Source organism: Madurella fahalii (genome assembly GCF_045866475.1).
Source record: "Madurella fahalii IFM 68171 DNA, scaffold_2, whole genome shotgun sequence".
Classification (NCBI taxonomy): domain Eukaryota; kingdom Fungi; phylum Ascomycota; class Sordariomycetes; order Sordariales; genus Madurella; species Madurella fahalii.
The window spans coordinates 1243374-1264962 of record NW_027263972.1 but is presented as its reverse complement, the minus strand read 5'-3'; the positions used below and the strand labels follow the sequence as shown (position 1 = coordinate 1264962).

At 58.5% G+C, this 21589-nt stretch overlaps 3 protein-coding genes across 3 annotated transcripts; 2 read left to right on the top strand and 1 right to left on the bottom strand.

Annotated features, from left to right (window-relative positions):
• Positions 1-1388: 1388 nt before the first annotated feature.
• Positions 1389-4077, top strand: MFIFM68171_03106 (Alpha/beta hydrolase fold-3 domain-containing protein; the record flags this gene model as incomplete). The annotated part of the gene is made up of 2 exons (XM_071058528.1): positions 1389-1480; positions 1545-4077. 2 exons carry the CDS (start codon positions 1389-1391, stop codon positions 4075-4077), a joined length of 2625 nt encoding a protein of 874 aa, XP_070914629.1.
• Positions 4078-5617: 1540 nt separating this feature from the next.
• MFIFM68171_03105 (Fungal-specific transcription factor domain-containing protein) lies at positions 5618-8389 on the bottom strand (the record flags this gene model as incomplete). Its single annotated transcript, XM_071058527.1, has 1 exon — positions 5618-8389. The coding sequence occupies one exon, from the start codon at positions 8387-8389 to the stop codon at positions 5618-5620; it is 2772 nt and encodes a 923-aa protein (XP_070914628.1).
• An 11709-nt stretch (positions 8390-20098) lies between these two features.
• Positions 20099-21211, top strand: MFIFM68171_03104 (Kynurenine formamidase; the record flags this gene model as incomplete). Its single annotated transcript, XM_071058526.1, has 1 exon — positions 20099-21211. The coding sequence occupies one exon, from the start codon at positions 20099-20101 to the stop codon at positions 21209-21211; it is 1113 nt and encodes a 370-aa protein (XP_070914627.1).
• Between the last annotated feature and the right edge of the window lie 378 nt (positions 21212-21589).

Genomic DNA, 21589 nt, shown 5'->3' with positions numbered 1-21589 from the left:
GCCTGCGTTCTCGGAGCGCGTCAGCCTGGGATTGCTCTACCCGTGGTCAAGTTGGCTATTATAGGGGGGACCGGGGGGGGGGGGGGGGGGGGGGGTTTGGGGGGTTTGGTGACAGTGACCAACCTGTTATGGGCTGGCGTGTAGATTGAGGCATCAGAACGCGGCCTCCGCTGCCTGTAGCTCTGCCAGGATAGCCGGGATAGTCAGTCAAACTTGATGCGCCGGCAATCATGTAGATTGAGATACAGGAAATGCTAGAGTAGGCGCGCCATGACTGCGAGCGGTAGCCTTCAACCCTCTCTGTCCCAATCACCTCTGCGGCAGCGTCGGTTGAGTATCCGTGACGCCTATGATGGTACCCCGAATTGTCTTTTCGGCATTCCGATTATGATCCAGCTGTCTTAACCCTCAGGGTTTCCCCTGCGGGACGGCCAGCGGTGTTCAAACCGCAGTCCGTAGCGTTCTAAACATAATTGTCGCTCTGAAAAACGAGTGGTCAGATCTCAATCCGAAGATCGGTCTTGTGTCACGGTTTGACGGTTTGAGGGAGTTGCACAAGCCCACCTCCTACGTGTAGACACATACTGAGCAAGATGTTGGTGTGAGTTGAAGGACCCGACCATGATCACAAGCAGTCTGTAGGGATACCGCTAGACCTACTTAGGATTAGCGTACTGTACTCTCGGGAATATCGGGTGCCGGCAGCCACGAGCACCCCGCATGCGGTTACCGAAATGCACGAAAGGCGATCTTTCTCCGACCGTCTCTTTCCGGTGCGAAGCGATCGACAGCGACAGAGGAAAGGGAACTGCAGCAATTATAACAGTCCCTGTATCCATTGCCTGCCTTGAACCAAATCCCGAGTACAGCATGTCTAAGCTGACGGGATTGCCTACGGCGGAGGATCCCCACATCCCCCACGCCCCACAACAGTCCCGCCAACAGGCGCAGCTGAGCAGGGGACGCCTTTGTCTTGTTCGTCCGCCGCGTCCCTCATCTTTCACATGTCAGACACTCGCTACCCCGTGACGCCATGATTCGTGCCTGGAACACGGCGATTCACGCAGAAAGCCCACCCCTCGTGCCATGTGGCATTGTTAGTCTCGAAATGGAAGCCTCTTCTCAAATCCTCCTGTCCACTTTCCTTTGTCTGCCGTTGTGAAAGTGCCCGTTTCGTCCCGTCCTTCACCCAGCTTTTGTTGCCCTTCTACACGTCAGCCAATTTCATCGACTCGACGTCCTCGGATCCTACGTCCCCAACGTTATACCTGTCGGCGCCAAGTGGGAAATAAGCACATGTTGTTGACAACAAGTCACTGCGCATTGTAGGGTTCTCTGCAAGTCGCGGCTAGGGTTCGGGACAAGCCCGCCGGGCCACTGTCGCCAGGATGATCGACCATCTGCTGGGACGGCCGTCTGTCAAGTCGCGCAGATTACAAGTCCTCGCTGTACTGGGCTTCTGGTCTGCCTATCTGCTCAGGTATGGCCCTCACAACCTCCGAGCTCCCTAGATCCCCGAGGCGAGGGGCTAATGATCCGTCAAGAGGCAACAAACATGGCCCCCCATTGCTGCGCTTCCTGTCGCGTCTGCTATCGAAGCAGCTCACGGCATGGCAAATTGTCGTCATCACCATGATCTACCTCTATGCTGCCCGCAACTTCAGCACTCTGGTCGGACTCGCGAGCCCCGATCCCTTGGCGAACATGTACGACGCTACCTACTTCCGTGCCACCTGGGTCCTCACAGCTCTCGACGCCGGTTTCTGGACGGCTATGAAGATTAGCAACAAGACACTGCGCGATTTAGCGAGCATAGTCTTCTCCGTCTTCTACATGGTCGCTGCCGAGAAGGCCGATGAGAAGGTGCGAAAAGTCCGCGGCAACATTACGGTTGAACATCTGCGGGTTAGCTGGAACAAAGGGAGCCAGTCGCCCTACTTGCGCTTCCTGCAGAACCTGATCCGGCCGCGCTTTATGAGGTGGCCGCCGCGAGCGATCCGCATCCCGCGGCCTGCCTCCAGCGACTACAAGGACCCTGTCTCCGGGTGGTTGTACTTCGACGGACCCTTGTCCGAGCTTGAAAACCACAACCACATCGTCTTGGATATTCCAGGCGGGGGCTTCGTGGCCATGGATCCTCGGTGCAACGACGACAAGTTGTTTGCCTGGGCGGCCAAGACGGGTCTGCCGGTTCTGAGTCTGGATTACAAGAAGGCGCCAGAGTATCCGTATCCCTATGCCTTGAACGAATGTTACGACGTTTACACGACCATCATTAAGAGCCGCGGACGGTGCATCGGTCTCTCCGGGAAGGAGGTTCCCAAGGTGGTCATCACGGGCGATAGCGCCGGAGGAAACCTGGCAGCAGCGACGACGCTGATGATCATCGAGAGTGGCTCGTCTCCTGTCCGCCGCTTCCAGGGGCAGCCCGACCTCACCATCCCGGACGGGCTCATCCTTTTTTACCCCGGCCTCGACATGAATATTGGTAGCTGGATGTCGGACGAGCAGATGGCGCTCATCAAGGACCGCCGGATGCGTGGGACAAACAAGCGCATCATCGAGCGCAAGAAAATGCAGTACAACGATTTAGTTGGAACCCCGCACCCGTCCGACGACGAGGACGACACCATACCACCGTCCAAATCTCCGTCCGGAACCGATGGCGAGCGAGAAGGAGCCGCTACCGACGCCTCGTCAGTCGGCCACGTCCGAACCCCGGCGCCCGAGTACGCCCACTCAGGTCCGTCAACCTGGAGTCAAGTCCAACAAGGTCCACCCTCACCAGCGGCCACCACCGCCAGCACTATCGCCACCGTGCCCTGTCGGTCTCCTTCCGCTACCGCCCCCAGATCCCCGGTGGGCACCTCCCACCATCCAGAGCCGATGCGCACCCGCCTCGCCATGTCCTCCATGATCTCGTACTTCAACGACCGCGTCCTCACGCCGGAAATGATGCGCGCCATGATCATCCTCTACGTCGGGCCGCACAACCGGCCCGACTTCTCGCAGGACTACCTCCTCAGCCCGATCCTCGCGCCCGACGTGTTGCTAGCCAAGTTCCCCAAGACGTACTTTCTCACGGGCGAGCGGGACCCCCTGGTCGACGACACGGTCGTCTTCGCCGGCCGCCTGCGCCGCGTCAAGGCCGCGCAGATGGCTAGCGGTGGAGCAAGGCTCGAGTACAGGGAGAGCGACGCCCAGGCGGAGGGGTTCGACGAGAGGGACGTGGCGGAGATGGTGTTGATTCCCGGCATCAGTCATGGGTTCTTGCAGTTCCCCGGCATCTATCCGCCCGGGTGGAAGTTGATTGATCGGACGGGGAGGTGGATTGAAGAGGTTTTTGAGAGGGCGGAGAGGAAGGAACGGAAGGAGAGGGAGAGAGGAAGGGAACGCGGGAGGGGGATGGTTAGGAAGGGACTGGGCGTCGAGGCAAATGGTGATGTGGACAGCCGTGGAAGCAATGCCGATGAGGACAGGAATGGGAATGTGGATGTGAATGGTGCGGTGAGTGAAGGGAAACGGCATCACTTTAGACAGGAGTCGAGTGGTGATGACGAGAGGCCTTTGATGATGAGTATGACTACGAGGGGGAGGGGGAGGTTAGGGACGGAAAGAAGGGTGGTGGTCAACGGGGATGGACTGCCGGAGGTGAGTAAAGAAAAGGACGAGGAGACGGGGAAGGAGGCGGGAACCCCCACCGCTGCGAGGGATTTTGCCGCCCCTGAAAAGGGCACCGCTGCCATTCCCAACGGTCACCACGACGACAACTCGGCACCGTCACATTCTCCCGCTGCCGCCATGAACAGAAATGGAAACACTAGGACCGTGAACGGCACTGGCAACGCCAGAAACGGGACGAACAGCAGTGGCAATGGCAGCGGGAACGTGAACGTGAACGGGAACGGGAATGGGAATGGAAGGCGGAAGAAGAATGCCAGGCGGGCCCGGACTAGTAGCTCAAAGGATGATGACGACAAGAGCCTGGTTAAGCTGGCGAGCTCGGATGATTTGCTGGGGAGGAGGATGCAGGGGCTTGCTGGGGGCTTGACGGGGTTGCGTGCCGATCTAGAGTAAATCACTAACGGTCCTGGTGTTGGGATAAGGTGCATCTTTTGCGCTTTTTGCGCTGGTGTTATAGGTTATGGTGGTGTCCGGGATGGGCCTATGTAAGTCGCTTTTTTTTTTTTTTTCCTTTTTTTCTTTTTTCTTTTTTTTTTTTTTTCTGTACGGGAGCATAGATATGAGACTGGGGTTATTGATATACGGTCGTTCGTCGTGTTTACATACCAGTAACTTGGGTTGGCTGGTTGTGTACGCTACTGTTATGGATATGGAGACGTACAGTATTGTTCTTTTGCAGCGGTAACGAGATGTGGCAAGGTGACTAGACTACTGGCCTAAGCTTGGAAGGAGCCGTTGGGAGGGAACCCCTGTATTACTGCAGATCGGCCACAATAAGCCATCGTGATGTGATGCAGAATGCGTCGGGGATAGGAGATGCTTCGGAGCCGCCGGTATGGGTCGAGAGCAACTCTTCCGAGTCTTTACCTCGATGGTCCGACACGTCATCGGCAACACAAAACTATACAAGCTTGTCTAGAGTTCGTTATTAGCAGCCCATCCATCCAACGTTACATGTTACACGTGTGAGACGGAGCAGCAGCACCACCCCAAGTGGATGGGTAGAACATCCCTCTATTCCCCCTTCTTCCCCACGCTAGGGTACTAGTGGTAGTGTATGTGGTACAAAGGCGATTGCAAAGAGCAAATCGAATTCAAACAAAGCCGCCCTCCTGTATTTCCTCCCCATACCCCGTTTGCCATTCCTGTTCCCGTTCCCCAATGACACCATCAAGAACCTAAGACCCCAAAATGTGAAGTGTGTGTGTGTGTGTCCTTTTTTTTTTCCGTATACCACTGAAAACTGACAGAAAGCGGGCAAACCATGGTATCAAAGTACTATGGAGGCAATGGAAGATAAAGAAGGGCGACACGATCTTTCCAGAATCCGGATGGCCAAAGTGAAGGTGGAGAAAGCGTGATTAAAATTTGTATATATATATGGTAGGTAGGTATTGGAGAGAAAGAGCACCGGCGAGACCAGTGATGGAGATTGGGATTCTCCTTTCTGCAAGACGGACATCTTCATCCAGATGATGGAGGATGGAATATGTGGGTTATAATACAGCTCCCCGGTATATGATGGAGCGTTCGGCGCGGAGGTAGAGAGATGGAACGGGGAGCGGAGGGATGGCGGGCGCGGTTTCGGTAACTGTGTACCGGTGGTTGACGGATGTGTGGTTTGTAAATCGGCCGTTACTGCAGCGTTTCGCTGCTCGTATAAATCGTCGTATCGTCGTCGCAAAGATGTCCCCCGTCTTGTGACCCCTGACCCCTGACCCCTTTTCTTCTCGCTCCTCCCATTCCTCGCTCTCTTCCTCTATATGTTCAGCCCGTTTCCAGTCCAGGATGCATACCCTCCGCACGCACGTGCGCACGCACGGGGAGCTCTTGGACCCGGCGCCAGCCCTTTCTAGCTTTCGGTAAATGAACATCCGCTGGGTATGATGGGATCCAATCCCTCTGCTTCCCCTCTGGATCCTCTTGCTGTCTCTCAGATAATGCTCGCAATACTCATCCGCTCCTCACCCTTGTTCTTCCCATTCGTCCCCACCGTCGGACTGACACTAGCAGACGCACAACCCTGGGCAGATCTCGAACTCGGCACCGGTAACCCTGCCATCTCCATCCTCACATCGGGCCCATTCATCTCCATCTTGACCGGCACTGACGCATTTTCCGACTTGATAACCGGGAGCGGCTGTTGTTGATGTTGATGTTGATGTTGGTGGTGCTGCTGATGCGAAGGCAGCACAGGTGGCGGCGGCGGCGGCGGCGGAGGCGCATTCCACGACTGCGGCTGCTGCGGCTTCAGAGGTTGTTGTTGTCTCGAAAGGGGCGACGGCGCGACCGGTACCGGCACCGGCACCGGCATTTGCATCGACCCAGAACCATTCGACGACGTCTCCCCCGACGCCAACCTCCTCAACGAATTCTCCAGCCTCTCCCAACCCGTCGGCCCCCAGTCCCACCTCTCCTCGTTGGTCAAACCGGTCCTCGCTTCGGTGCTAAACAAGCTGTGCTTCCCGCCGGCTGGCGACGGCGCCGGAGTCGCGGCGGCTGCTTCTCTCTCGCTGCCCGCCCAGACCCAGGCCGTGTCGGGCCCCGCTTGCAGGTCGGAGCTCACGTACGCGAGCAGCTCCTCGTCTCGCAGCAGCGCGTCGTTCAACGCTGCGGCCGAGGGCCGATGCGGCGGCGGCGGCGGCGGAGGCCCGTACGGAGAGGGCGGCTGGCCGGCTGAGGGTGACTGTGAGAGGTAGGCCAGGATCTCGGCGCGCCTGGACGCCAGAGCCGATATGAAGAAAGCGAGGAAGCGGCCGCAGGGGATGGCGACGTCGCGGTGCTCGTTGATGGCGGCCAGGGCGCGGATGCACTCGGACGCTTGGTCGAAGAAGCCTGTCAGGAGGAGGAAGAGGCTGCAGCGGAAGATGTGCGTGGTGAGGAGCGCCGAAGCACCCTCGGCCATGGAGGAGCCGGCCCGCGAGAGGAGGGCGGCCGTCTCGAGGGCCGTGTGCGTGCACTGCTCGATGGCTATTAGGCGGACATCTGGCGGGCACGAGGGAAGCAGGTTGTGCCGATGGAGAAGGAGGCGGGCGTGGAGGAGGTAGATCAGGGGGTTCAGGAAACCCGGGTTCAGCGCTAACGAGCTCGACGGGTCACAGGCTGCGGGGAATGTCCGCAAGCACGAGGCAAAGTGCTGGTCAAAGGTGGCAAGGCGGGTCGGGGCGATGACGGGCGAGGCGAGAGCCCGGCGCAGTGCCGTGTAGGACCGTACAACGTTGATGACGGCGATAAGAGAATGCGTGAGCGGTTCCCCCCCGTCTGGGACGCTGGGGCCGCGGTCCGTGAAATGGCAATCGTCGATGGCTGCCGGCAGAGAGACGTCGCAGTCGGAATCGTCGATCAACATAGGCCTCCCGAGCTCGATGGCCAGGCTGCGGTCGAGAATGTAAATGGTCCACCATGTCCTCCTGCGCATCTCGGCCTCGATGAACGGTCCTGGTCCCGGCTCCGTGTAGAGGCCGAGGTCCTGGGCCAGGCTCACGGCGTTGCTGAGCCAGAGCCGCGCGGCCGACTTCAGGTTCAGCTCGTTCAAGGCGATGGTGATCAGCACCAGGGCGCGGGCGTCATCCAGCTCGTACTCGTCGCTCCAAGGGTCGATCAGCGTCCGCGCCGTCTCCAGCAGCTGGGTTGCCGAGTGGGCGGGGTTCTGGTCGTTCTCGGTCGCGAAGAGCCTGCCGACGGCCAAGACTGCGAAGAACACGGACATGAAGGCCTGCGTGGCGCGCGCCGGGCTTCCCGGGCGATACAGGCCGTCGATCTGCTGCGTAAACGTGTTCCAGTGCAGGATGGGCGTCATGGAGTGCGTCGAGATGTAGAAAGACCGCAGCAGCGCCTCGGTCGTCTGCCGCGGGGGCAACATCTGCTGGAAGTCGCGCATGTCGGGCGCCGGGGCCGGTCGATAAGGCCCGGGCGGCTTCCATATCCCCCGCGAGAAGCTCCGCAGGTTGGACCTTGCCCGGGCGAGGTCGTGGATGCCCGCGGGCCTCGTCTTACGCTTGGGTGCCAGGCCAATCTCCGGGAGCTGCAGCGGCAGCTGCTCGACGCCGTCCACATCCATGTCGAACTGGCGGCCGTCGCGGTCCTGCAGCATGCGGCGGAGGCTGGTGTTTTCGCGCCGGACCCGCTCCATCTGCTTCTCGAGGTCCTGCACCTGCTTGATGGACGACATGCGCCGGTTGGTCTCCTTGGTGAACTGGCACTTGACGCTCCTGCTCGAGCACTCGGAACAGCTGGTGGTCTCGGTGGCGTCGCACTTGACCTTCCGCTCGCGGCAGGCATCGCAGCTGGGGTCCTTTCTCCTCTGGCGGTACGCTCGCTTCTGGGCTTGGGCGTTGGACGAGGGGGGCAGCTGGGAGTGCGACGGCCGCGGCGTGCCGACTCCCGACTCGCTCGACGGCAGCGACTCCCGCTCCATGACTGACGACGTGGCCGTGACGGGCGTGTAGGGCTGGAAGGCGCTCGTGGGGAGTTGGTGGACCGACGGGAGGGGCGGCGGGATGCCAATGGGGTGCGGAGGCGGCGCCGGGTTCGACCTCGCGGCGCTCGGAGTCGCACTGCTCGCACTCGCACTCGGCCTCATCAGGCCGCCAAGATACTGTGCAGTCGGCTTGGGGGATGTGGCCGACGGGACGGCGGGCGAGTCGTATGGCCGCGCTGAGGGGTTGGGAGATCGAGGATACGGGTTGTGCGACGCTGCCGCCATGGTGCTGGCCTGGTTTAAGAGCCAGTTTCCGACAGCCTGATTCGGAAGCGTCTCCACAGCGTTCCGGATAGCATGCGCTCTGGGGAGCTGCTGCCGGTCAAGGAACATGCAGACGGAAATAATCGAGGGGGAGGGGGCTGGTTCGGCTGCTGGGTGCCTTCTTTGGAACGGGGAAGTGTTATAAGGAAACCCCAGGTCGAAGCCGGGTCTGCCCTTCGTGTCTCTTCGTTCTTCCCTCTCCCCACCCCCGGCCGTTTCAATGCACCCAAGGTAGTGTAGAGGTACGCGCGCAGCTGGGAAGAGGAGCAAGCAGAGCTCCACGCACTCGCACTCGCACACGCACTTGCACACACACACACGCACTCACGCACACTCGCGCACACACACAAGCTTTTGTCTCCGGAGACGGCCGTTTGTTGCCGTGGGTGTTCCGTCAACGGCACCCCACGAATTTTTTGCTTCTGCAGGTGAGTGGTTCTGCGGGTTCGCGGCCGACGCGCTTACTTAGCAGACAACCAAAAGAGTAGAAGTAGTCCGGTGTGCCGCTACCGGTTGCTAAGGGGACGGTAGCAGATGCAGTTTGTCTCAGATGCTGGTGATGGCCAGTCTCGTTCCGAGCATCGTCCAGTGCCCCCGTCTTCGAAAGTCCCAGGTAGTATTTCGCGGTGCTGCAACGCGGTGCGACCTCAATGCCGCTCTGATCCGTAAAGATTCGGGCGGCCTGCTTTCCCGCTTGCCCTTGCCCTTGTCCTGCAGTTTCAGTAAGTCGAAGGAGCGGTAGCAGGAGCCGTAGCAGTCGGGAACTGCGCCGTCTGGGCCCGGGACAGCCGCAATACGACCATGTGCTACTATGGATGAGGCGGCCCTATTAGTAGCACCCGTATGTGTGCAGCATGGGGCCTTTTGGGATGTGCGTCTTGCTGGACCGCGGCAAAAGCAGGTGCGTCTAAAGCCGCACCAACAGGAAGTTCGGTCTGGTTTTGCTGGGTCTCAACGAAAGTCGACGAGCGGAACAATACGACCCAGCAGGCGCACGCCCAGCCTGCACTTGCCAGTCGGGAACGAGGAAGGGGGGGGTGTGTGGGTGAGCAGGAGGCGGCAGAGACGGCGGCAAAGCAGTGGGGGCTAATAGGAGTACTTCTGGGGCGTTACGCGGTAGTAGAAGGAACGGAGGCGTGCAGCAGCAATGCGGGTGACTGACGGGAGAAGCGCGATTTGAAGAGACGAAAAAGATGGTTGCAATGGTGAGCCGACCCATCGAAAGACTCCCGGCTGTGTCCAGTGGAGACGGAAGCCCACCCCATCCCATGCCGTCCACATCAGGGTCCAAAAGGCGGAGATGGGAGATATCTGGGGCCGGAAATCTGCAATTACAAGTAATCAGTACCTGGGGGGCAAGAGCGCAAAGTCGATGGTGTAGACATAGGGATACAGAGGAGTGCGCCACGGATAGAACGGGCCGGCGACGTGGCTATGACCCTGGAACAGTTCGCTTCAGGGCCCGCAGGCCAACGATGACGATTGTGGTGCCCCGGGGTTTGCTCCAATGCGCCTGACTGGCTAAAGGGGGGCCTTTGGCGTTCCCTTCACTCACAAGAGACCCCTGGATCAGTTCTGTAGGAGGCCAGGGCAGAACAAACAATGGTCATTGTCTGCTGGTGATTTTGTCTTAACTTCCCGAAATGCCAGGGTCGTTTCGGGTAGGACATGGGTTCTGACCACGGCTCGCTCGTCAAAGGGCCCTGGTCCCTGCAAGCAAGCCCGGCCAGTCCAAGCCGGATCCGGTTACTTGACATCAACCGTTTCCCTCCTTTCCACTGCTACCGGGACAAGGGCGCCCGAGGGGTTGTGGGAAAGACGCCCTTGCCGCGCCCCGAATCCAGCAGGCGGATGGCGTATGTATGTGCGATACTCTAGCGTAGGTAACTTCGTCCAAGGGAGCCCTGTGACGGTTGGGTTCCTTCCAGCAGGCGGCCGCCTGGGTGAGAGCCTATCATTGCCTGTCGTTCAACTGGTGGCTGTCCGTCTTTTTCGGGACGGGCTAAGAACCAGCGTCGAGTGTATACCGGCTCGCGGGCGCTAGAGAATCAAAGATTCGCCGACTTTGTACAATGTAGAGGGCAACGAGATGTCGAGGAATCACCCGCTCGCCTCGTTCGCCCACCCATGTGGCGCGCGAGGCAGCCTGAATTGATGCTAACAAGCTCTCGGTCAGGAGACCCGAACACACCCGCCCCCCCGCCCCTCTCTCAAGGCCGCGTGCATGGTGGGCACGCAGTCGTCGCAAGAGAACCGGAAAGGCGGAAGGGTTCGACGGCACAGTCGCTAGTCCAGACCGGCGAGGTTCGTCCACTCGGCGTGCCTTCCAACCCGCTCGGCTAACCATCACTTCTCTTTTCATCTCTCGGCAGCAGTGCCGGCCCAGCTTACTACGTACAGCAAGTGACAAAGGTGGATACTCCCCGGTTGTTGCCGAGGATTCGTCAGAGTTACGCATCGTCAACTCGCTTGGCCCATGGCCCGGTTTTCGATCATACATAGGTCTCGGTGCTTGACCCACGCTACCCAACGAAACAGGCGGATGTGACTCCCGAGCCTCCGGCAAAGCTGAGGTGAACCTTCGGTGATTTCATGATGAGTCGGGGCTGCCATGGAGGGCCCGGGACCAATAAGCGGCCCTATTAAGATCAGCCCCCCTGCCTTCCGGGGTTCCAGGACCAGCACAAGTCAAGGTGAAAGGAAGATCCCGTCAGCGAGTCCTCGAAATGGGCTGAAACTCGAATGCATGGCGCCTTAACGCCGCATCATCTAAGCCTCGCCAAGTCGGCAGACCAGGCAGGCTTTGCGAACGACGACGGCGGCGAGGCTTCAGGTGTAAGATTGCGGAAACCAAAGAAAAGGTTGTCCCTCAGTTTGCTCGCCCCCGTTTGGCATCTTGTCGTCCCATTCCTAGGCTTGTTGTGCTCACCCGCGTGGCCGGAATCGGCGCGTTACATACGCCGTACACCAAGTACCACAGTAGATGTTGGAAACCCTGCCACAGCAGGCTAATGAAAGCGTCTTAACTTACCCACAGCGGATCTTGGTAACGGAGTGAGGGATGCGAGGTCCCGCTCGGTGAGGTCGGCGAGCGGGCGGGCATCGCCAAGAACACCGTCATCCACTCCAGCGGGACACAACCGCACTCCGAAGGCGCTTGGTTACCAGCAGCCGGGCCCCGAAGGCAGCTAGCCTCCTGGGCTACTCAGGCGAAGCCTGTTCTATACAGTACACTACAGTACGTGCAAGACTCGGCCAGATGCCGTCGTTTTGTCTCGCATTCCATGGGATGTGCTGGGGCGGCAAGATCTGAGCTCGCTCCGAGGGACTCATCAAGGGAGATTGATGGAACGGGAAGGAATAAAGAGCGGGATGGAGTGTGGGGTGTGGTCGTTCATGCCCGGCAGGGCATCCGGAAACCGGCTCGTCAAAAGGAAGCGTCCCCATTGATGGAATTTATCATGGGTGTCGGTTGGGTGCAATATGCGCGGGATGCAGTACATAGTACCCACAGTCGAGTACTCTATTCCATCTCTTGGCCCGCAGCACGCCAAATCCGGATGGCTGCACATGTCGACTGATCTCTCGTCCTGGATCGACCCAATAACAGCCGTCTTTGACGCATCCTGTAGTTGGGCCGACGCGGGTCGAGTGCAACGGCGACGGCGACGGCCGCAGTCCGTGGGCAAACGAGAAGTGACGAGAGAGCAGACTTGAGCACTGGATGAGGTTTAGCCTGCCGCAACCAGAGGAGAGGCAGGTCTAGGAACTCACTTTTACCGCCGAGCGGGATTGACTTGCCGTGACAGTGGCAGCACCGCCGCCTCCGCCAACTCGGGCTCCAATGACAATCATCGCTTGATCGCCGCACAACCCGGCCCAGTGCCCTTTTTTTTTTTCTCCCTCCGTCGACAACGACTGTCGATGCGAAAACGCTCGCCGGATGGAGTTTACAATAAAAAGGTGCCAGTCATGCACGTAATATTCCGGTGCCCATACACAGTGGTACGCGGCGACTCGGTTGTGGACCTCAAGGGCGATGCTGGAGACGTCAACTACCGGAGACGCATCCCTACCAGAGTACCCACCTCACTGTGCCTTTTGCCCGGACACGATACCGAGAGGCCGAGAACGTTTCGTGCAAAACAGCAGAAGTTGTTTGAATTCTGACAGGCCAAACCCCGGATCACAGCAAAACTTGTAATTGTGCGCGCGGTGGATACAGTCAAGGACTTGGCGAGAATAAGAAAGAGAAAATGGCTTGCCCATGACCCTGCAAGCCACGCCTTAGCACCAGCCCCGACCAACGGCGCGAGCCTAACGAGCAATCCCCGGGCCTGGCTAGCGGCTCCCGCTGGGACAGAAGGCGCCCGGGGTGTCACTGGCCACCCTTGTCCCGACCGTTTCAAGATCGATGATGCGGGCGAGACTGGGGATTTTGCCGAGCGTGCCAGGGTGTGCAGCCTGGCGCGCCTTAGCCTGTCAGCTGTCAGCCTGGAAGAAGCCGACCATGCCGGCAACAGCCCAAACCAACCCTGCGCTACAGCATGTGCCTTACTGGAGTGTATGTACTGTACTGCGTAATAGCACTTCAGCGCTCCAGGGCGCGCAGACCACCTCGAGCGCGTCATCTGCCCAACCGGAGAGCATGGCCGAGGTTCCTTGAACCATGGATCCTACTTCCCCGGCGCTCTGCACATAGGGAAGAGGATAATATCATAATACAAGTCACAAACATTTTTCTGTCCAGCTCGGTCCCGAAAAGATGTGCGTCGCCTCTTCGTTATTAGTCTTTCCTAGGTAGCCGGATCGACGTTGCATGATCTGGCAGACTCATCCTCTCACCCAGCTCAGAGCCGGCCGTGGGCTGCTGGGAGAGGGGCGGAACCTAGCCGGACGACAAGGTGCAGGGCGACAAGGGGCGAGAGGTGCTTGGGCATTTTACACATTCAAGGGCCGCTGCAGTGACATGCAAGTGACTCCGTTTTCAGCCTAGGGCTGCCCACCAGTCCAACTGAGAATACCAGGCACCCAGCACCACTGCATCAGTCGACCGGGCCCAGATGCCCCAATCTTGCAATCCGCGAATAAAATCCCAGGCGACGCTTAGAAGGCCAGGCCTCCTTGGCCGAGGTTCCGAAGCATCCAACCGAAAGCTTGACAGAGGATACTATTCGACAAAAGGAAAAGGAAGCGACGAAATGCTACCCTTCGCTTCGCGTCTTCAACCGACCATCTTCAATATACGCAGCACCGTGTCTCTCAAGACGGCTCGTGCATCTCGGGTGCGGCTCCATTGCGGCGGGCTGTCGTACAGTGTAGCACGCGATAAATACCTCCATCTCGACATAACTTGGCTTCACAAGGTTTATTGTCGGCCCGCAAACCGAATTTGTAGTCTGCCCTAGGGAACAACACTTCATACAGTACATAACAACACCAGCCCACTTTTGATCAGTGAAGGTGTGGCTGCCGCGTCCAAGTTGCGAAAAGGTTTTCTTTTCTAGAGCAAAAGCTGGCTAAAGCCATCCTCCCTTTCCACCCCCCCCCCCCCCCCCCTTTACCATTGCTGGCAGGGGTGAATTGTTGCGGACCTGATCCTCGCGATTTTCGCGCAGTCACAGGGGTGCTGCTGATTCCGGCACGGTCGGCCGGAGGATTCCACCATGTCGGGCCCACTGCCGCACGCCATCATGGCGGGGCAGTCGGGCGAGACTTGCTGGTTTTCACTGGGCACGTTCCGTCTCGACAACCTGGTTGCCTCGACGGGTCCGGGCACCATGGCCGGCAGGCAGAGCCGGAGGTGGGTGTCGTTCTTCCAACTCGCCGATCGCGTGCAACGAAGAGGAGGTCATCCCAAATTTAGAAATCATCATGAAGGCCCCTGGCCCAAACTCTAGAAATCTGGGTGAGCCCCCCAGCAAGCTAATAGGTTTGATATTGACTGCTCGATACTACGTCGCGTCAGAAACGTAAGATGGCGCGGGGGCGGAGACGAGCCAGGCGGCTGTCCCAGCCGATTGCCGACATCCGTCTGAGCTGACTGGCTTCGCGGGCACCAAAATAGCCCGCTGCAAATATTACGACACCCACACCAACAGTTCTCTAGCCCGACCGTGGTAGCCCATCGTTTGCTGGGATCTTATTTCTCTCGCACGGCATGTTAGCCAATGGGAAGGCGCCGCCAGGGGGGACGTCAGACTGTCTGGATGGAGAGAGCTGCAACGAGACGGCGTGTGGAACAGCCGCCTAGTGGTGATGATCAGGCCCCCAGCGTGCCCAGACGGCAGCAAGCGAGGAAAAGGTGCCGCACAATGACTGCTACGCGGCACCCTCCCCTCTCGGGACACGTAACTCGTTCGGCATGGGACGCAAAGCCCTCATAACAGGTTCAACTGGTCCGGAGCTGACGCCCGGCGCTGCGAACGTCAAAGGTTTGACGACAAACAAGCCTCCCATGCATGCAGTGCAACTCCCGAGACCAAAGACAGCTCAAGTTCGGCCAATGGAGCATAAAGCGGAGACATGCGCCGAAGGAGGAATTCCGATTCAACGGGCACTTGTGCTTCGGCAACCTACGGGCGGTGGGCCGCTGATGCCGGCGACTCTCCCGATCATATCCACACCAGGTCCACACATGTCGGAACGGTGCAGACCTGTGGAATGCACTCCATGTCTTAGGCGTCTTGTCATACAAGAGCCCCCGAGCGGTAGCACACTACAGGCGTCGTGGCTTGCCCAACAATCCCGGGCTGAAGGCCAGGCTGGCCCGGGGCGTGGCTCTTCGGTGGTGGGGACGCCGGGTTGAGAGATGGGCTGCTCGAGCCCGTGTGCCACTCGGCAGTCATCACATCAGCCAAATCGTCAACGCCGTGGGCACCGCCGACGGGGCTGTCATCACATGAACATGAACTTCCCCCGCTCTGACAGAAGCATGCAACATGCTGGCACAGCGGGGTTGGAAGGCAGCAGGGGCTTCCTGTTTCGTTGAGCTGGATGAACTTCGAGGGGCAAAACTTCAAGCCGTATTCGTTTTCAGATGCAGCGTAGGTGATGCTGGTGTCTTCAGTCTCGGCGCTGACAAGTCAGCACAGAAGTTCAGCGGCGGCACTAACGGTCAAGAAAAAAAAAAAAAAAAAAAGAAAAGAAAGCAAAAATAAAAACAAAAACAAAAAAATTAACGGAGAGAAGCGTTTTCGGGACCACTTCCATTCGGTTACAGCGGGCTATGTTGGTACCCTGTCGGATGGCTTCCGAAACTAACTGCTAACGCTGCTGATCTCGCGCGCCGTCTCCGACCGGTCGGTCATTCCTGGTGGGAACAGAAACCGGGAACATGCGTCCCACGTGTGCGCTCACCTCGGCCGGCACTTTCAGCTCTCACCGCTTTTTCTTCGCGGTTAAACGTTGCCCGGGGCGCTTTCTGCTCTCTTACCTTGTGTTCCTCATCGCCGGCGCACCAACATCGATCAGCAAAGCAAGAATAAAGCTTACCTGAAGTAAAATGATCGAGATGCAGAAACCCAAGATCGCAGATCCAAGATGCCAGCCGGCAACCCTGCTGCACCGGGCTCCATAAAGAATATCAGCACTAGCCTCTCTTTGGGAACCTCCTCGCCGCCGTCCTTCCGAAACCCCGACCCGGGAGCGCCACTCACAACCCCTTGTTCTTTTCCCGCCGGGCCCCTTGCCTGCAGCTACTCCACCCGCACACAGACCGATTCTCCCCTTCGGGCCGGCACCTGCCGGGGGGAACGCGAACAAGGGTATTGCTGCGCGGAACTTGTACAGACTCGCCCGGAGTACACACTGTACACTACAGGACTGGACAAGGGTGACAGGAAAGTAGCAAACAAAAAAAAAAAAAAAAAAAAAAAAGCATCACGAACACCAAATCCAGAGAAGGAGTTGTTGTCACTGGTACTGGTGCGGCTCCTGTTTACCGCCGTAGTCATAGTAACAGACACCATCCGAGAGTTAAACAGCCTCGTCCCGCCAGCTAATTAACGCTATTCCAGCTGCATGCTGTGGTATGGTCCTGCAATCTCGGCCGCGGCAAAGGCTCCCTCTTGTCGAAGGACTGCACGGCTGCACGGTATCATCCTACATTCTCTGATTCCGGATGCGCGCCGGGTTGCTGCGCGGTGGCGGCGCGACGCTGCTTGGTTGATTGTCTGCAGATCCGAAGCGGCAAGCCCGCCGTCGGGTCACCCGAATGCTACCCCGTACCGTTCCATGGTGTTCGATGGGCTCGTTCCGAGGTTTCAGGTCCTTCCATGGGCCTTGGAGGGAAGATATGTACCCGAGAGGCACGACTGTACGGGAATAGCAGTGCATGTCCATGATCGCCGCGCGGATGAAGTCATTCCCAAAACTGCGAGCCCGTCAGACGTTGTCACGATAAACTAACCCGACGGGCGCCATTCATGTATGCACACCACAGCCGAATCCCGTCGACTTACGTATTCCGGCAACCGGCCTGAGACATTTCACCAACCGCCTTACCGTGCCGAGCGTTCGGGCCGAGCCGTATGAGTTTTCTGCAGAGCCAAACCGAGCGCCCCGAAATGAGACAGGTCGAAAAATACAAAACCTCTTTGATTTGACAGGGCTGATACACCGTATTAGGAGTCTGCCGAGGCCTTTTGGTGGTCACACTGTGGTCAGCCAGTTGCAGAATACGCTTTTCTGGGGATACGTCACACCAAGTACCACACGTACTCCACGCTCGCTCGCTCGCCGGTCCGGCCGGATGAAACATTGTGACGAGACATGAGGCGCGCATGGTATTAGCTAGCCGTCGTTTTGTTTGACTCTTTGCGCGCGTGACTTGTGACGAATTAAATATCCGTCGCTATCGGCACGCTTGCAGTGTTTCGGCTGGTCTGAAGAGGTGAGGAACCGCGTGGTTTCGTAGAGATGTCGGCCGGTGAAGGGACGGATCCGCAGGCACTGCCACACTGCAAAGTATTCTCTTGGACAAGCTTTTGGGATGAGAAACAAAGAGGATCCGCTACGGGTGTATGTAATGGCAGAGTTGCTTGCTGCGCGGTTATGTAGTTGGTAAGGGCTTGCGAAGAGTCTCATGCCAGGCCAGAAAAGGGGGTTCAGGGGCAAAAATAGCCTCCCAACTCCCCTAGTCAGTTTACACAGGAAGAAAACAATGCAAATACCTGTTGATCGCCTCCCATTCTTGCTAGCATTTGAAATTGTCAGCGTCCCTACTTCGCCAGCACCGGATATACCTGGGCAAACCAAAGGCGAGGACAAAGCGAGGACAAGGTTTTCCCACCTCGGAGGCCACAAGAACCAAGAACTATTCTTCCGCTTCAATATTTTCGTCACTCGAAACGTTACTCATATGTATGCCCGGCCGGATCTCCTTTTTCCGCACGAGCAAGCTGATCGTTGCCGGTCGTTAACAGAACTATTGGGAAGCCAGGCGTTAGAGGAAACCAATTCATCCAAACAATGTGTACCATTGAGAGTAACCATAAACATTTGGTGGGGCCAACACTAACGACTCAATAGGGCATCAGTTTTGGGTGTCAAGTCGCGCGCAAGAAGGAAGAGGCGTTGCTAGGACAAGCCCGTCCCCATATCACATGCTGTGCTGCGTCAACCTGCGCTGATGAAGCAGCCGAAACCTTTGAGAGAGATACATCTCCTTGCCGTCTGTTCGTTTTATTAGACGACAAAGGCTAATATTAAGAGCCAGCAGATCAAGCCCGATCTCCAACCAAGCCGCTTACCGAGATGTACCCTTTCCAGTCGTCGGCTCTAGTTGCCTCTTTGGCGCCCTACGGCAATTGTCCCAACTGTAATCTGACCGCCGTGTATAACGTGCAGTGCTCTGGCCAACGGCTAGCGTGAGGAAATACGGGTTGAGGTGATTCTAGTCCCTGAGGGATGTTGCTAGCCGGTAGATGGCTCGGATAAGCAAATGAGAAATCCCACTGGGTGTTCCAACCTTTTGCCAACAGAAGCACGATGGTATGGAACAGGCCATATCCGCACCTCTCAACGAAAAGACAGCACAAGGGTTCCATCCATCCCCCATTAACCGAGTCAAAGGTAGCGGGACGATCGAAAAAACTCGGATTGTCCGGTAAAGTGCTCATAGATACCAGGTATTTAAGCGCGGGGTCGGCGGGTCTTGATGTACAGGCGAAGTATGCCGGTGTCAAGAACGGATATCTCGGGGATCAGAATCCAGTCGGTTCAGCGCCCTGGCCTCATGCCTCGGTTCCCTAATCCTGGCTTCCCTGGAATCTGTAACCGACCCTCAGCATCGAGCTATTATCTTCCGTCCCATGAGAACCACCCGAGCCCGCTTCCGATCGATCACGGACCAAGGCTCCGGCAGTCTAGGCTCTCTCCGGGACACTTTCGACTTGAAGGGTGGGTGGGGGAAACAAGCTGAGGCATCGAGAACTACCGAGTGATCGCCCCAAGTATCCCCTGGACAATGCCAGCCTTTAGGCGCTCCAATAATGCCCGCTGATCAAGTGCACTCATGATCCATTTGTCCGATTCTCGCCGGGGACGGATGATCACGGCTCGGGTCCCTGCCTGATAATTCTGATCCGGTGCCTACCATAGTGGCACTGTCGTACAATCACAAGTACCCGCCACCATGTCACACAAGATGCTAGGTCAAGCCGGCCCTGGCGGAGTGCAGAATAGTATCAGGCACAGGTGACACCGGGACAGGTAAGCAATACTACAGCAGCACCACCGTCACCAAATATACCCAGCGACTGAATTCTCGAGCACTCAATCCACCGCACACAGAGACTCGGAGCACCATCCGACGATATATTAACCATAAAACCCCAGAATTTTCCCACCAACCCCTGCTTGACGATCTACTAACGTTAGCATTAACCCCCCCTTAATGGCCACTATATACCCACCCGTCGGATGTCGGAACCCACAACTGCGCCCGAAGATAAACTCGACCCCGCCGGCCCGGTTGAACGGTTGAGATAAACGAGCTGGTCCAAAATTCTCCGGTCCTATCAAGGGACGCACACTGGGGGGCTGCAATAGCTCGCTGCAGGTCGCCGTCCGGGAGATTGCCCAAAACTGCATACACTTGCGCTCTGTGCGACCACCAAGATCCTGTATACCCACAGCCGCGTATAGTTATGCTTCGGATGTAGTCTGTCGATCGGCTGTCCATCCGAAGGCCGGCAGGCCGGCAAGCCGCACATGGCACCCTCGGGTAGCAATCCGATTTGTCTGCGCCTTTGTGGCGGGTTAGTCCGTTGCGGGGGCTGTCTACGTGACTCGACACCGGCCACCAGTCTTTGTCAGCCATCCCCGTTTCAGTCCGGCCGATGAGGATGGCGAAACCCTTAAAGCCCACTTACCCTGATACGCTGTGGGGTGCCGAGAGTCGGATCGGATCGGACCCGGTCTGCCGGGCCCGGCCATCGCTAAAAGGCGGTGCCCGGGCGCCGCGTTCGGCAAGATTGGCAGAGCCGGACCCCGCGCACAAATAAGCCCACATTGTGGGGACATTCGCGATAAACAGCAGCCACAAACACTGACACTGGCCCCGCCGTTTCTCTAGCAGCAGCAGCCACAGCATCATCATCCTCATCATCATACTCAAGAGCGACTGCGGAGCGAGACGTAATACAAGGCTCGCAAAGCGTTATCAAGATGCCGCTAAAAGAAGCGACCATCTCGGCATGGGCCTCGGTGCCCTGGGCGCCCGTCACCGACGAAGCGACCGGCGACATCATCGGGTGGCACAAGGCAGACCTGCCGTACCTGGCGCCGGGGGAAGGGGTGCCACTGCAGACATTCGAGATCTGGATCCCGGCGCACGAGACCGACCCGAGCGAGCCGCCGGACGCCTCGGTCCTCCCGCGCAACCCCACCGGGCGGTGGATCATCTACGTGCACGGCGGGGCGTGGCGGGACGCGGCGATCGGCTCGGCGTCGTTCGGCCCGGCCGCCGTCGAGCTGCTCCGCCGCGTGCACCGCGAGCGCGAGCGCCAGCGCGAGAGCCACCTCCGCCCAGCCGTGGGCGCGGGCGTCAGCCCCCCAGCCGTGGAGGGCATCGCCTCCCTCAACTACCGCCTCTCTCCGCACCCGGCCCACCCCTCCCCCTGCCCCTCACGCAGCGCCCGCCACCCGGACCACATCCGCGACGTCCTCGCCGCCCTGGCCACCATCAGTGAGCGCCTCGACTACGACACGCTCGAGCGCAGCGTCCTCGTCGGCCACTCGTGCGGCGCCACCCTCGCGTTCCAGGCCGTGATGTCCGCGGCGCGCTGGCGGGGGACCACAGGCGGTGGTGATGGGGGTGGTGGTGGTAGCAGTAGCGGCAGCAGCGGCAGCGTTGGTGTCCCCGAACCTCCCAAGCCCTCCATCGTGGTCGGCTTCAACGGGCTGTACGACCTGGCCGGGTTCATCGCGTCGCCGCCGGCGGGGTACGAGGGGCTGCGGGAGGCGTACGAGGAGTTCACACGCGGGGCGTTTGGCACGGACGAGCGCGTGTGGAGGGCGGTGTGTCCCGCTACGGCGGAGGGGTGGGTGGACGAGTGGGTTTCTGCCGGAGAGGGGTCTAGCAGGGAGGTGGTGTTGGTGCAGAGCCGGGGGGATACGCTCGTACCGTACGAACAGCTGGAAGCGATGAGGGGGTATTTGGAGCAGGATGGACGGGTGAGGGTCAGGGAGATGGAGGCTGAAGGGGATCACGATGATATTTGGCGGAATGGGGAGAGGATGGCTGAGATTTTGTGGGAGGTTGTCAAGGGGTTGGAGTGAGACGTTCGTTTGCGGCAGAGGGAAGGTTGGTGGTGGGGAGGCCTGCGTTTCTTTCTCTTTCTTCTCTTCTCCTTTTCCTTCTTTCTTCGTAGATGCATTATACATTCCATAGAGGCATTCGTCGAGACAAAAAGATGCGCACGAGGTGAATGACCAAGCATTCCCTGAGATTCGTGCCCGACCTGCAGTAAAACGACGTTACATTGAGAGCCTGGGTCGTTTTACGGGTACAGATTGATTTGGGTAAAGCTTCCCGTTCTGGAACGGACACGGCCACGGCTTGGTCAAGACTCACTCCAAATAGGGGCAATATGATTTGTCCCAGGCTAACGCGAAACTTCCCGTACGCCCGAATACGAGATAAAATCCTGACCAAAG